The 15,517-nt window shown below is 42.6% G+C and overlaps 2 protein-coding genes across 4 annotated transcripts in view; one reads left to right on the top strand and one right to left on the bottom strand.

Moving 5' to 3' along the window:
• The window catches only part of slc25a16 (solute carrier family 25 member 16), a 391,343-nt gene that overhangs the window by 281,809 nt on the left and 94,017 nt on the right, over positions 1 to 15,517 (top strand). The window lies entirely within an intron of this gene.
• On the bottom strand, positions 857 to 14,134 carry sfrp5 (secreted frizzled-related protein 5). Its single transcript, XM_070840872.1, has 3 exons — positions 13,182 to 14,134; positions 5,704 to 5,781; positions 857 to 2,493 (listed from the first exon to the last, which is right to left on the bottom strand). The coding sequence occupies exons 1-3, from the start codon at positions 13,738 to 13,740 to the stop codon at positions 2,165 to 2,167; spliced, it is 966 nt and encodes a 321-aa protein (XP_070696973.1). The 5' UTR covers positions 13,741 to 14,134; the 3' UTR covers positions 857 to 2,164.

Genomic DNA, 15,517 nt, shown 5'->3' with positions numbered 1-15,517 from the left:
ATCTTGTATTTTGGAGAACAAAGATGCCAAATCTTTTTTTATTGCAGTGAATTAGTTGTGTGCGCGTCTGGAGTGATTAAGCTCTGGGTGGTTTTGATAAAGTTGGTCAGTTACAATGCAGCCTGCTGTCTGTCTGCGTCACCCCTTTAATCTTTAACTTTAAATGCTGGTGGTTTTGTAGCCCAGGCTTTGTGTAAAGCCGAGGGCCCAGTGTGGGTCTGGAAGATTTTGGCATTGCACAGAGCGTAATTTAGGTTTCATCTCTTTTTTCCCTTTGAAAGGAGAAGTGTAGGTGCAAGGCAGGCCATGTGCATCTCGCTTTGTGAAGTCTCAAGCTTTTAGGGAGAAACAACATGTGTTAGGTCTGTGTAAAGTTTCCCTCAGCTGATGCAATGATGGAAAGTAAGATTGGAGAAATTAAGATGTTGGGCATGTTTTTAATTTTCTATATTTCAACTGTTTTTAATTTTCTACATTTCAACAGATTGGAACATATAAAAAAAAGAAAAAAAGAAAATCTGAGTAATTTTCTGTCTATCCATTGACTGCATCTAATTGCATTTAAATCATTATCTAATCTCTCAACCTCAAAAAAGCATAACATGTTCTATTGCTTTCTGTCTTTCAAATGGGAAATGAAATCTAACAAACATCACACAGACCCAGCAGAGTGCACACTTCTGTTTTGCATCAAATGAGGATTTTTCATGTATGTGTGTGTAAGAATGCGCTTGTTTGTTTTGTCCAGGTGATGAAGTCAGAAAAGAGGTGTGCACTTTGTAGTTTAATCACAATGAAGAAATGGCACATTTCAAAGAAATATTCTTTATAAAAATTTCAAATATATTTTATTCATTTACTTTTTTTTGTAAAACAAAGATGTATTCAGTAACAGAACTACTTACAGGTTAACTGATTAGAAAATATTGTCAAAGTTAAATTTGCATCTTTTATTGCTACGGCAGCAGTGAATTCAGGTGCTATGTCTGTATGTATGATTTCTGCTTTCATACCATAGAAGTTTAACTGAAGCAAATTCAAAAATTTAAGTAAAAAAAAAAAAAAAAAAAAGAAACATTTGAAGAGTGATAGTGAAAAATAGCAAGTATCAGAGACGTATCAACCCAACATTGTTGGTTCTGTCCAGAGTCTCTTTCTCTCTCTTTCTTTCTCTTTGATTCTCCACATGTGTTCAGGAAGATGTCTTCTCTGCCTTAACCTCCTTCTCTCTCTCTCTCCAATTGAAAAAGCAAAAAAAGAATTCAAGTTTCCCTCTTTCAGGCCACGAAAACGGTGCTGTACAAAGTCAGTGGAAGCATCCTCCAGTCCGTCAGTCTGTCTCATTCCATCCTTCTTCTTTCCCAGAAGGGATACAAGAGAAAAGCCCAGTTTTCTAATCATCTAGTATTCATCTGAATTACCTACTTTATACATTATTAAAACATACAGTTAAGTGGATCATCTACATTTCTCTGCTTTGATGTTGTTCCTGGGAGCTCTGTGCCAGTGTGTGCACTGGCCCATTGCACAGCCCACATGTAGCGTATCGTGTCTCTCAGCTCTTTTTACTCCTGCCTTCCCACTCGGCTCCCTTTCCATTCTGTCTGACTATAATCATTACATTATCGAACATGTTCTCCCTCAAATAGTTGCCTCAAATCTTCCGGTTCCTATTTCTTAACGCTACTTTCTAATTGATAAAGTTGCTGTAAGATATCATACAAGTGATTGATTCTACTATATCAGAAGAGGAGAGTAGAATTATTAAGAAAGATTCTGTTTAATTGCATAGGGTTGATCAAAATGTCTGTTTTTTTTTTTACTTCGGGAAATAGAATTATCTCATGTTATAGAATTTGTGGGGTTTCGAGGGTGCTGCAGAGTGTGCAGCTTTCCCCCTCTCCAACATTAAAATGCCTGAATTCATCTAAGCAGATCAGAACGACCCCCTTGACTACCTGATTCATGTTAAAGCTGAGAAAATAAAACCGTGACCACCCTGCAAACCCTTGTAGGACTATGTAGTGGGCTGGTAACAGATTTTGCAGGGATCTGGTGCTCAGGGACACGTTATTGAAATGAGAATTAGGATCTACGTGGAACAGGGTGGAATGCGGGGAGCGATTTGTGGATTCTGCGAAACGTAGGCCTACATGGAGTCGCGTCACTGGAAGACCGTGTGGTAGGTGGGACACTGATGGGACTTCATGTACTTGATGGCGAACTTGAGCTCCTTGCTCTTCTTGTCCCACTTGTGAATGGACATGAGCAGCAGCTGCTGGTCCACTTTGCGGCCCATGATGAGGAAGTTGGATCCCAGACTGTCCAGCTGGGAGCATGGGCAGTTGGCACCGTTCTTGATGTACAGGGTCAGTTTCTTCAGGTCCTTCTTCCTTAGCACACCCTGCTTCAACACTTTTTTCTTTTTTTGCGCTGCAATGAGCTTCCGGTCGCCCTTCTCCTTCTTCACCTCTTTGATTTTCATCTTGAGGGCTGCAGAAGAAGAGAGGAAGTGATATTTGTAAGTCGGTTCAACTTTACATCTGTAAAACACAGATATTTACACCCACGAACTGTTAATGTGTCAGTCTGATTCCCCTGTTTCCATCTACTTTGAGGAAGATGTGACATTTATTCTTTCTGCAAGACTAGCACTAAACTCTGTGCTAAGAAGGCAGCTATTTTATGCCTCTCCTGAGTATCATCATTTAACCTCTCCTACAGAGTATAAAAACCACATCCTGTGTATACGTTTGCAAGTCTAACTCGAGGAAAACTGGAAAAAGGGAGATAAACAAAAAGGAGGACATGTTTTTGGAGTTAAAACCAGCCTTTTCTTAGGCAAGTTAAGTTTTAAGGCCTTGAGGGTGAGTACAAGTCGTAATGGGCAAATTGCAATTCAAGATCTCTGAACACTGACATTGAACATTTTCCTTTTACATCTGGGTTAAACGTGTTTTTAGTCCTCATTTTTTTGTCCAATTGTTATGTCTAAGACGGTAATGTTTCTGCATATTCTGCATTGTGCTCCTCTGTTTGTGCTTTCTGTTCCGTAGCAGAAAATACAGACCAGATACAGAACCTCTTTACACCCTTCTCAGTATATGTGGAGTTTGGTTACAGCAAACTCAAATTTATCAACCTAATGAGGTACTAACTTGTATCTCCCATCGAGCCTCATGTTTATGAGTTCACATTTTAACATGCGAGGGATTAAAATTGAACTTCCAAGCATTTGAGAGTGGAATTCTCTGGGTGAACATTTTGACAGGTGAAATTAATCATGAGCCGGGCAAAGGCGCAGGGCCGGTATGAAGCATTGCTATGTACCAAAGCGTGTTGGAAGATCGCCATTTCACTTCTCGCCTGCTTGTCTATGGTTGCATAAACATCCCTCGATACACTCTGATACGTATATAGTACATGTGAAGTGATAGCATGTTCAAGAAGGAATGTGTGCGCTGAGTTGCCTCTCATCCACATCCTAGTTCCCATCCAGCTCCTTCACTGAAGGCATGTGTTCATGTGCTGCACTTGTGAGCCTACATGCTCAAACCAGTGCGTATTTTTCTGAATGAGTGCATTCATGTGTGTGTGTGTGTGTGTGTGTGTGTGTGTGTGTGTGTGTGTGTTCAGTAAAGATACGAAGGATAAAATGATTTTCCTCCCTGCTTCACTTTGAATGTCCACTCATATTCGGTCATAAGTGATGCAGTGCAGCCTGACCAGTGTCCCTGTGACCACATCTTTATACAAAGTCTACACGTCCTTATACACTCGCTACACAAGTGAGCAGAGGGGGATGTAAATGTAGAAGCCGACAGAAAGCCAAGAAGAGAGAAAGTGTGCCGTTACTTGGAGGAGAAACAGATTTCCTTGAAGCTAAAGCAAGAAAACCTCCCCTACCAACCAGCTGTGTGGGCTTCATGTCATCCTCTGCCAGACTCACTGCCCCTTCCCCCTTTGTTTTCTACTCTTGTCATTTGTGCCACGCTGCTGGATGGTAAAACAAGGAATGTGGATAGATCAGACTTCAAAAGTAGACCGTAACAAAATACATTGTACAAAATGCTCTGAGGGCGAACGGTGTCCGAAGATGAAAAGGTAACAACATTCATGAGGCATGAGATCAAGCTGTAATCAGCTACCGCCCTATAGAATAACATTGTCTAGTCATTCTTGCCTTGAACTCCAAATCCATACATCAGGGCTATCTTGACCTCTCTACTCATCCTCATGTCTCATCCAGTGACATACATTAATAGCCAATAAAATGTCTGTGGATGGTTGGCTATCTGCTTCCACACATAATCATGTTTCATTCTAATGAACAGAAAGAATCTCCGTGCTGCTGTCTGATCCCTGAAACACCCTCATGTCGGAAGATTGAGATTTGTAATCCTGAAATTAATCAGACACACAAACGTGTGTGATTCGGTAAAGTCATGATTAATTATCGAGATGAGCCTATATTTTGGCTGCAGTTCAAAGAGTGAGCAATATGCACAGACATGTTTTGATTGTTGTTGTTGGACGTGATGAGTTGGGTGTTTAATAATTTATGATGTATAATGGATCATGTTCTGTATATTCAGGCCATATTGTAGGTGTGGGCAATTGCCAGAAGATGCATTACGAAATTTGGTCTCTTTTAAAGTGCAAACATTTCCTCTGTGACATGACAGCGCAGAAATATGGTCTGGCCACACTTCTTTTTCAATTACAGCATTCCCTCTGCTCTGTTCAGAAACATAAGCCATTGTTCATCATGCGTCTCCAAAGGTTATGAATCTTTTTTTTTTTGTCACCATTTCTACTTCAGTACTCAGAATCTTCTGAACGGAGAAAATAGAGAGAAGTATATCATTAACTCTAAAGGCTAAGGCCCACAGTCCATGCATGCAGACATTCAGCTGCTGTGGAGTACGAGGAGCCAAAGTCCTTGATCAGCAGAAATAATGGAATAATTATGCTCTGGCTTCATGAGCAGGTCATTGCTGTGGTGAAACAGGAATGCTGGGAAGTGGGGAAAGTTTAGGAAATAGTGTTGAACAAACGCTGGGGACTGAAAGCTGTTAATTTATCAATTTACTCAGAAGAAAGGGGTTATGTTAACAGGGGAACAGTCCAACTTTAATGTGTGTTCTGCTTGTTCATGTCTGTGCAAACATGTGGTACAACAGAACAAACGGTTTGATGGAAGAGAAAGAAGATCGAAACTGAAACAAAGAGTATGTAATGAAAAAAATCCTAAATCCCAAACTGTATTATTTTTATGTATACCATACCAACCACATATGAATGGTTTAACTGTTAGCTGGTTTTAATGCCAATTTTGTCTTTTGTAAATTCAGAGGTGTTAACATTGAAGAACTGAGTGCATACTGTATTTTAATGTTGTATTTTTGACAAGACTGTATATGTGCAGGTGAGAGAACAATAGTTATTTTGCAGTAACCCTGTTATTGCGTTTGCTATCCCACAGTATTACAATACTGGCTGTAGACAACTCATAACATAATCCACTGCTTTTATTGTAATATTATCAAGTTTAAAACCAAAACCAATTTTTTAAATGAATAGCTGTCGTTATTTCTGCTTAGAGCCCAACAACAACCGACTGGCCCTGCTGTGCGGTGTACTGTAGTGTTTATGTGTCTACATGCAGGTCTCACCCCTGTCAGTTGCTGACACTGTACTTACCGAAGTCACTTGCACAGTAATGCTCCATGATGTTGTCTGCTTTCAGCTCGTTGTCACATGGGGGGCACACCTTCGACACTGAGGGGACAGAAAAGTCATTTGTCATTAACAACTACACCAAGTCACATTTCACAGAGTTCTGTTGAGGCTAGATGAGCTAATATCTAATAGCTGAGTTTAGGTCATCGGTAGTCAAGTGCAGTCAGCAAAAGCAAAGCCATGTAGGTATGAAATCATTAAGTCCTAAGCACTTTTGAGGCACCTATTTGCTGCCCCCCTCCTCTTGTCAGATGCTATTTGCTGTGGTGCGAATATATAGTCCAGCAGGCGGACTGATGTTTGCCCTGCAATTATACTGGACAAAATGTTTTCATTCTGGCCCTTGTATATTTTGGTGGTGCAGGCGTGGTCTTGGCTTTTCTGAAAGGTAAACGCTGCATCAGGAGCAGCTGAACACGGTGAAAAGTGATTCAGTACACAGACACAGCCGGCACTTAGGCCACACAGCAACCACACATTGTGAAACAGCAAGGGGAAACCAAAGCAACAAGTTCAGTTTATTTTTAACTCAAAATGTATGGTCATGCCTGCTTTGCTCAAAAGCATGTGCAGCCTCACTAACTTTGATTTGGGACTTTGTGATTATTGTTTTTGAGTACCCACACAGTGGAGATACAACTCAAGGCCATGCATGAAGCCTCTTTGTATTTCTCTAGCTCCAAATCTTGCTTGTTTCCACGCATTTACGCTACACATATACAACAATAAACTGACCAACTATGCTTGGAAATTTGATTATATTATCAAGACATTTTGAGTTAAATATTCACTGCCGCTTACTAAACTTGTTTTCAAAGCACTCAGTCTGTTCCTTCTCGGACACGGACACACACAGACCTGCTTCATTGAACCTTGCAATTTTCTCCAAAGGTTCTTCAATATCAAACTTTGTTATGACAATTATTGCATAAACTCCGATGTAATCCAGGGGCTGGTTGTGGCTGTACACATCTAATATCAGCCCACTCATCCGCAATACAGAGCTTTCAGCCAATCGGGAGAACAAGGTATAATATTAGAAAGGGTCAGGGGGAGAGGATGTGGTATTGAAGTCTTCCCCACACCACATATACACACCTACAGGGCAGGGAAATATCATTAGAGAGCCTGTCTGATGGGACAGCAGCGCTGACCTGCTGCTGAGTAAGCAGCCTTTTTCAGGACGACTGCTTACAGGAGAGCTAAATTTTTCTGCTATTCACTCACCACAATATCAAAATACCAAAATATGTTCGGATCTCTCCCCCCAAAAGCTTGAAAATGTTCTCTTTCTTTTCCTGTACGTCTCACACTTACACACACACACACACTCGTGCAAACACACACAGGATTATTCTAGCACAGTCCAGCCCAGGCCCCTGGGTTAAAAGTCAGGGTTCAAAGGTTATCACCCGAGCCCAAACCTCAGCGTCTGGGCAGATAATGAGAGGGGTCAAAGTTTAGCATGCTTCGCTGCTCGGGTCGAGGGGAGGTGAACCCCCTAACCACCGCTGACTCTATGCATGTGTGTATGCACTCGTATGTGTGCGTCAAAGGGAGTTGAACCATGTTCTTGCAGAGTACCTGCCAGTTTTTCTCCTCTGAGGGTTCTCATACTTTCACAGACAGGAGACCTGCGAAGCCCACAGGGTCAGGCCTCTAATAGTCTGGTGCTGACATGAAGACTGGAACAAGAGCACAGAGACACACACACACACACACCCAAGCATACACACACACACACAGATCAAGAGATGCCAAAACTCTGGATTTGTCTGTTTTGAATGATTCCCTTGAAGCTGTTACATCTTATTCAGACTCCACGGTAATTCACTCTGGTTTTACAGGGGTGGTATGTTGGCAGGAGGCCCATTTGTTGTGATGCCAGAGCATGTGTCAGGAGAGAGCGTTGCCTCCGTGAAACTTAGTTGAGTTTGGACTGCGAACCACCATTTGGATGCTGCTGAGAATTCAATTAAGGGATGACGGCCCTCATCACAGTCTGCTCTCCAAAGGGGGGAATCACCATCATGTTCTGATGGGAGCCACTGTTGTGTGTCTCGGTGTGTTTTTCTTTCTTTTTTCTTTTTCCTGGACACATTTCTGCTCCGCAAATATTTTGACATTAGGTCACTGATGTATTTTGCCATTATCTCAAAGCAGTTAAAGGTTTTTTGGTCTGTTTTGTGTTTGACTATGCCATGAGATTAAATTATGAGAGTTATGTTTTTTCTTTGGTTGACATAGTTAATGTTGGCAAGTCAGAAAAAAGGGAATGTGTCATTAAAATGTTTACTGATGACGCTTTTCCTTTATTGTCTGTATTTCTTTGAATACCTGTCTAAGTTTCCTGCCAAAACGAAATCACAATCTTTCCTTAACCTTAACCAAAGTGCTTTTGTCGCCTAAACTCAACAACAGAGCAGGTTGTGGACGAGGATTTTAGGGTGACAGTCCTGCACTTTGTATGCCGCCGCTGTACCTGAGGTGTTTAATTCACTGAAAGAAATGTTTGTCGGGGAACATAATCGAGGTAACGATTACATTTGCCAGCAAAATGAATTGAATTTGAAAATGAATTGAAATGAATTTAGAAATGAACACAGGTAATTACGAGGAGGAGGTTTTCGTGTGCTGCTTTTCATCACTCGCATGCTGGGTTATAGACTTAGTTAAAGAAACTTTAACGCCCTCAATCACAGTGAGGAATGTTATATTGTTGTCTTTTAGAGCTGTTGTTGTCTCTCAGCGGGCGAAGAGGTTTGGACTCGATGATTGAGGGTAAGAGGTAATAGGAGCAGGGCGAGTAGGGAGGTGGTCTGTTGGAAAGCCCTGCTGTTAATCCTCAAACAGCAAGCCAGAGTGGAAATGACGTTCGGCAAGAGTCCAGTAATGTAACTGCACAACTTCACTTAATCATGGCTCTGAGGTTAATATCACTTTCTCCATTTCACTCTCTCCCCCTGATGTATATTTTGTCTCTTGTCCCCTTCTCACTGGCTTTTTCTCCTCTGGTTTTCCATCTAAGTATTTTCAACAAATTAAATCGCCCGATTGAACACTGCGAAAGGCAACAGAATCTCCTCAGTGTTAGAAAAAAGCTCTTAACCTTGCTTGAGGGCACTTCAATGCTATTGATAAAGATGTGCAAAGCCATTTGTCAAATAATGACATAGTTTTGGAATAGAAGACCCCATTAAGAGGTGTCATTGTGCTCCTATATGAAATATAGCCTCTAGCATATTTTTCTGCTGTGACCTCCAAAAACATGACAACACAACGATTACATCATCGTCGTCATTTTGTCGTAATTAGTTTATTGCATTAGGACAACGCCGTGCGCATTTATTCCTAAAAGACTCCATTTGACACCATAAATCACATTTTATGTTCATAACATATCGCAGATGTGCTTGAAATTTATTTTACAATTGGGTGAAATGTTAGTGGTTGTGAATTAGAAGTTATACACTTCTTCTCACATACACTCAAGCATATCTTCGCAGTAAAAGATAACCAGATCTAACAATACCGTCATCCGATCCCTCGACGTTTCTTGCACCTCATGCCCTGTGGCCTGAGCATCACAGCAACTTTTATTGCAAGAACGTTCCATTTAAAGTATGTGCGGGTCACTATCTCATGCCTCATTTGTACCCTTTATGTTACGAGCAGCAACACTTATGACATAAAATGGTACTGTGCCGGAGATGAAATGCAGCGTATGATTTATGTCGGACGGCCTAACATCTGTTTCAATGTGGCATGCAGACAGACAGAGCAGGACTTAAATACGGCCCAAAGGCAGCCCCCAGGGCCCCTTAAACACAGCACGCCCCTTGCATCGGTAGGAATCCTATACAGAAGAGAAAATACATTCTCAAAAGGCCGAGGCAGTCGTCCATGCACAGAGCATTGGATCACATTTTCCCTTTCATATAGCAGCCAGGGCCACATGAGTAGCACCCATTGTGCTGCTGGGGACCTGACAGTGTTGCCTGTCTCCTTTAGCACGGTTGTAACTTACACTAGCCGCATCAATGAGTACGGCGAGGACAGACAATATCTTTCACACCATGCAATTTCAACGAGTTTCGCCGGACAACGTGCATATTGTCTTGAGGAGCATGCAATTTGAGTTATGGAGTTTACGCCAGGCTCTTAGACGGACAGTGCAGAGTCCCACCTATGCTTGGAATACCTGTTGATTTGCTGTTGCTGGCAGTAGCTAAAAGCAGCATCATTAAATCAATGAGGTGAGGTTGACGGGTGACATTAACTGTGCTCTGCCTGACAGTCTGAGCTCAGCTGGCCTTTTTCGCTCCCTGGATGCCTGGGACCTCTTTTGTCAGCAGTCTGCTTGTCTTCCTTGGTATAATATCTACAGACTTGTGTTTCACATAATCACACCCCATGGGCCCCTGTTACACACACACACACACACAACCTGAGCTCAGGTGGTGGTGGTGGTGTTCCTCTCAGTTTTGGCTATGACAGAGAGGTGGAAAGCGAATCTAACTCTGTACTGTTAGTTTCCACAGGAGGCCACGAACCATGCTATATCGTGTAATTGCAGAATAGCTCAGGTAACATCAGGGCCTCCCGGACAGGGAAAACACCAGATAGAACACCGCCTAATTCCTGTGATTGCTCCAACTCCCCAAGATTCACCTGGATTACCATAAGAGACCTCATATGATCCTGTGTGAAGATAATCATTCATGTCCTTTGACACACAGCGTTCCCAGGAAACTCACTTCTAACAGCTCTTAGCTGAAATTCCTTTTTATTATTTCTGGCTGTGTTGGTGTGTGTGTGTGTGTGTGTGTGCATTTGTGTTGTTATATGTGTGTGTGTGCGCGTGCATGTGTGTTTTGGAGCCAAAACCTTGTCCTCAGGATGGCCTCATCGGCACATCTGAGAATCTCTGGTTTTTAACAAAATGTCAGTGACTGAGCCTTCGGGCTAAAAGTGATATGGGTTCACTCTCAGTTTCCAAAAACCACACACACACACACACACACACGCGCAGACACACACACACACACAAGCGCATGCTCACATTTAATTGTTAAACTTAATCAATATTCAGTTTTTTTTAATTTAGTCTTTAAAATGTAATTCAACATATTGTTAAGTGTCTAAAAGCAAAAATCCTTTTCTATATTTCCACTTATCTTGAGCCACTTTCTGTAATCTGCCGCCGCCGATCATTATTTTATTTGATAGGATCAACAAACAGTTGCATGTTTGAGGTGACAGATAAAAGTTTAAGCTGCCTCCTTCTCAGGGAGCTTGTAAAATAATGAGTTATGGCTCTGCAAAGCCAAAGTGTCACATAGTTGATACCAGTCCTACAAAAACAGAACTGCCATTTTCCCTAATGGAATAAGTCAGCTCCGCATGAATTCACCAGACCAGTTTTTTTTTTTTAGCTGGGTAGATAGTTAGATATCAGTAGGCGGTGAACATTATTCATAAAAAACAATGATATATCACACAGCGTCTTATGACTGACAGGACTAAAATGATGTTTTGGCATTAAAGGCTTTCATTTCCGTGCTTTAGTGAATCAGTATAATAAATCAAAGTGCAGCTCAAGTTAAGGAAAACACATTTACTACATATTTATATCAAATGAAATATTAACGTTCAGGAACAGTGCAACTTAAGTAGATAAGAAATGGCAATAAACGGTTAAAGGCACAAAAATGGAACAATGAGAATAATAAACCATTTTCTCCAAGATCCCATTGAAAGCAGAGAGGCAGACACTTTTTCTGCAGCAGGAAGCAGCTTTTCTCTAATTCAATGCACTGTCTGCCTCCCTTTACCCTCCCGCTTCCCTCTTCTTTCTCTCCTCTCCATTCGGCTCTCTCAGGGACAATCAGACTCTAGCCATTCCCATTCTCTGCCTGCCTCTCTTGTCCTGTCATGTCGACTAATTAGTGGGAACTCAGTAATTGGCCTTCTAGCTAATTGGCCTGCTGGCTGCCAGGCCCAACAAAGGCCTAGCAGGCTGGGACACAGTGGGGACTGTCCCCCTCCACCGTCTAAAGACTCTCATCGACTCCCTCTCTCCCCCTCTCAGCACTGACTGCTTTTGTGAAGAGGCTGTATAAGTAGACACACACACACACACACACCTAATTCCCTCTATTTAGTTCCCATTCTGCCTCTCACAGCTCACTATTAGCCCATCTGTCTGTTCTTTTACTCATTCCCTGAGAAGCATTATATAATATTTTCCATTTTTTGGGAATCAAATCTCTCTCAGAAACCTTAGTTTGATGATGTTTTGTTTCTTATTTCATCCCTGTTGTGTTTATTTCTTCATGTATTCACACTCTGCAGACCAACTTTAGTTAGTTACTTGCATGTCAGCTTAAAAAAAGACATCCTCCATTCACTTCGTTGTTAGATTGATTAGCTGTTGATGGATGTCTTCTGATAAAGGCGGGTGTGTGTGTGTGTGTGCATGTGTGTGTGTGCTTGGATATGTATGTGTTTCACCTTTTCTGTTAAGGTGTGTTTAACATCACAGTCCATTAATCTTAACTCAGTGAGCGATCTGGCGGCCGGAGTCTTTCAGTCTCCCGTCTCTCTCTCTCTCTCTCTCTCTCCCTCTCAGTCTGTCTCTGTCCCCCCCCCCCCCCGAGGCATGTGGAGATGGCAGGGAGCCGTCCCGAACTGTCCACATAATCAAGAACTTTCCCCTGTAGCCCTACTGCTCCTGTCCCTCTCACTGACCTCCTCTGGATAGTCTCTCAATTGAAGTCTCATCTGTCATCATTGCAGTTCAGGAAAACCACATGAGCCACACAGCCATTTTCAGGCTCTCACTGTTTCTGACCCTGTAGGCTCTTTAACACCCATCTGTCTTAGTTATGCCTCAGTTTATATGAAAATTGTCCTGAAATTTGCAAAGACAAACTATTTCCTCATTTGCTTTCCTCTAATGGTGCACAACACAATACACAGTATAGGTCATTTATTTTTTATGACTATGATATAATTTTGCAGCCCATGTATAATCTAAAATATTTACTGCTGCTCACTAAAATGCATGTGTTACAACTCATCTAACTAAACCCTTTAGTATACAAACCATGTTTTGCACAGATTAACGATCAATACGGCAAGCCAGGATATGCTCTCTGTGTGGGAAAAGTGTTCAAAGTTTTATTTTGTATTGTATTTATTGATTCATTTAACATCATTTGATAATTTGGATATTAAGAGTGCATTGAAATTAGTGTGCAAAAACATTAAAAACAGGTTTTACCTCTTTTTTTTTTCTAGCAGTGATGAATTTAGGAGCTAAATTGATGCTATTTAAACTATTGTGGACTTAATTTGTTTGTGTGTGTAGATGCTTTTGTGTGTGTGAGGCTGAGGGTGCATTTTAGAGTGGGTGTATGTGCACATAGCTGCCCTACCTGGTGGCTGCGTCGCATGGTTCCCAGTGAACTGCATTGGGATGCAGAGGTCGTTATCAATGGGAAACTTATCACAAGTCAGCATCTCCGGCCAGGGGAAGCCGTAGGTCTCCATCACCGGAGCACAGCTGTCCCTCACAGCCTCACACAGCGAGCGGCAGGGATAGATGGGCCTGTCCAGGCACACCGGTGCAAACAGCGAGCACAGGAAGACCTGGGTATCAGCATGGCAGCGTTTGGCCAGGAGGGGCACCCAGCTTCCCGCCTGCTGCTTGACTTCTGGCATGGTCTCGTGGTCCAGGAGGTTGGGCAGCCTCATCTTCTTGTAGCCCACATTGTGGCACAGGCGCAGGTCAGCTGGTATGTCCACACACTGGGGCTGCTTGGTGTAGAAGCGGCCATTGTGGAAGTTGTCCGACTGCCAGCTGTAGTAGTCGTACTCATCTGCGGCTGAGACAGTGAGGAGGAGGAGGAGGAGAGAGAAGAGCGACAGGCCCAGTGCCAAGCTGAAGGAGCCCTGGGTTAATGCCCACCTGGGGCTCTTTTGTCCGTGTGCCATGCCTCTCTTAGCTCGAACCAACAATTCAAGAAGGTTGTATCCAAAGTCTCCAAAGTAACTCAGTGAAGACAAAATGCAGACAGAAGAGAGGAACAAGTGGGGCAGACGAACAAGCTGTAATCCCTTTTTGTGTCCTGAGTGTGGACGCGGTGGATTGAAAACAAGTGTTTAATTCCCTTCTTCCCTGGAGAGTCAGCCCTCTAAGCCTCCCTGAAACACCTCCCTGTGTTTGTGTGTATGTGTGCCTCAGGTAGTGGAGTGGAGAGGCAGCAGTCAAGGAAGGGTGAGCACACAAGTAGGACTGCTTATTTCTAACTTTCCCTGTTCACAATTTCTCACTCTTCGTCCCTCTCCCTCTCTTAGACCGGTCTCCTGCCCTCCCCTGCTCTCTGTCTGTCAGTCTGTAGCAGTAATGAGGAGTACCTTAGGTTTTAAGAGGCAGTGGTAGCTGCTCTCTGCAGCTGCCTGCCCCCTAGCAGGCTCTCAGACCACTCACCTTCCTACTGGCCTCCCCTTCACTCACTCACAACAACCTCAGCCAATCACAACCCTGGGGGAGGCTCCCACTGGCCTTCAGGACACTCCCTCCAACTCCTTATCCTAAAAAAAAAAAACCTCATCTAAGACAAGTGAACATAAGAGAGAGAGAGAGAGAGAGAGAGAGATAGCAAGTTTCCCCAGCTGTGTTTTTATATTAATCTCTCTAGATGCTTATCATTCTTTGGTCAGAAACACACCCACAAACACTCAGAGCAGACATTGTCACCCTTGTTATGCTGTTTTTCTCAAACATTTCTAAAGTTTCTACCCCTCTTATATGTTCTCTTCAGAGGCTCGACAAGCTCCCGTCAGATTTCTCCACACATAAATGATGTCTGCTTGCATATTCAATTGTGCTCACTTCATTAGCTCATAACCGTCCGACATAACATGCTTCTGCTGGCACACACACACATGCACAAGCAAAAAAAAATGAAAATGAGGAGAATAAGTGAATGAAGTGGGTGGGAAAGAGCTGCAGTCAAGCTTGAGTGTGGGTTGTGCAGCTACAGGTGGCAAGGTGGTTTACCCGCGCTATGGGAGTTATGTTAATGTGTATGTTGGTTGTGAATAGAGGCACGCTGCCCCTCTGTCTCTTTCTATCAGTGCTACTGACACAGTGAAGGCCTTCACTTTGGCAGCAATTCAGCGGATTCAGATTCAAAGGGGCTGCAGCATTGTGAGCAGGATGTGGGATCGGTGGCTCACATGGAGGGTGTTCTTGCATCTTGCATTTGATCTGTGTCACGCATTAATGCTGGTCTGCATGTGAAGGGGCAGGTTCACACAAATGGTAAGTAAGCGGTGTGTTTGTTTGCTGGTGCACGCTGACATTTTATCGTGATTGTACGGACGGATACTGCTGACACTAAGATGTAAAGTAAAAAGACGTGATTTTGGGTTATTATTATTATTATTATCTGTATGTGGCAGGATGAACAAGGAGACAAGGAAAGCATGTATGAGTGAGTGTGTTTTGCAAACAGTTGGAGATTCACTTGGATGAGAATCAGGAACAGTATTGTTCTTCGCCTGTAGCGTAGAAGACAGAAATTCCAGAAACAGCAGTCAGTCCAAGAAATTCAATTCAATAAGATAAAATCAAGCAGATAAAAATGTGTTCCAATATCAGACAACCAGGCGCATCAATAAAACCCTGAAGTCCACTTTATCCAAGCTCCCATATAGTTTTATAGTATCTTGACTACACTTTGACTTCTTTTTTCTTCTTGAATAA

The sequence above is a fragment of the Pempheris klunzingeri genome, chromosome 12 (assembly GCF_042242105.1).
Source record: "Pempheris klunzingeri isolate RE-2024b chromosome 12, fPemKlu1.hap1, whole genome shotgun sequence".
NCBI classification, from domain to species: domain Eukaryota; kingdom Metazoa; phylum Chordata; class Actinopteri; order Acropomatiformes; family Pempheridae; genus Pempheris; species Pempheris klunzingeri.
Note: the sequence above shows the minus strand (reverse complement) of the source record. Positions and strands in the feature narration are given on the sequence as shown.

Bases quoted from the DNA above. Each gene is read 5' to 3' on its own strand.
- sfrp5 (XM_070840872.1), bottom strand. From the start codon at position 13,740: ATGGCACACGGACAAAAGAGCCCCAGGTGGGCATTAACCCAGGGCTCC. The intron at 5,782-13,181 runs GTAGGGCAGCTA...CTGTCCCCTCAG, and splicing joins CCATGCGACGCAGCCACCAG to TGTCGAAGGTGTGCCCCCCA. The intron at 2,494-5,703 runs GTAAGTACAGTG...CTTCTTCTGCAG, and splicing joins TTACTGTGCAAGTGACTTCG to CCCTCAAGATGAAAATCAAA.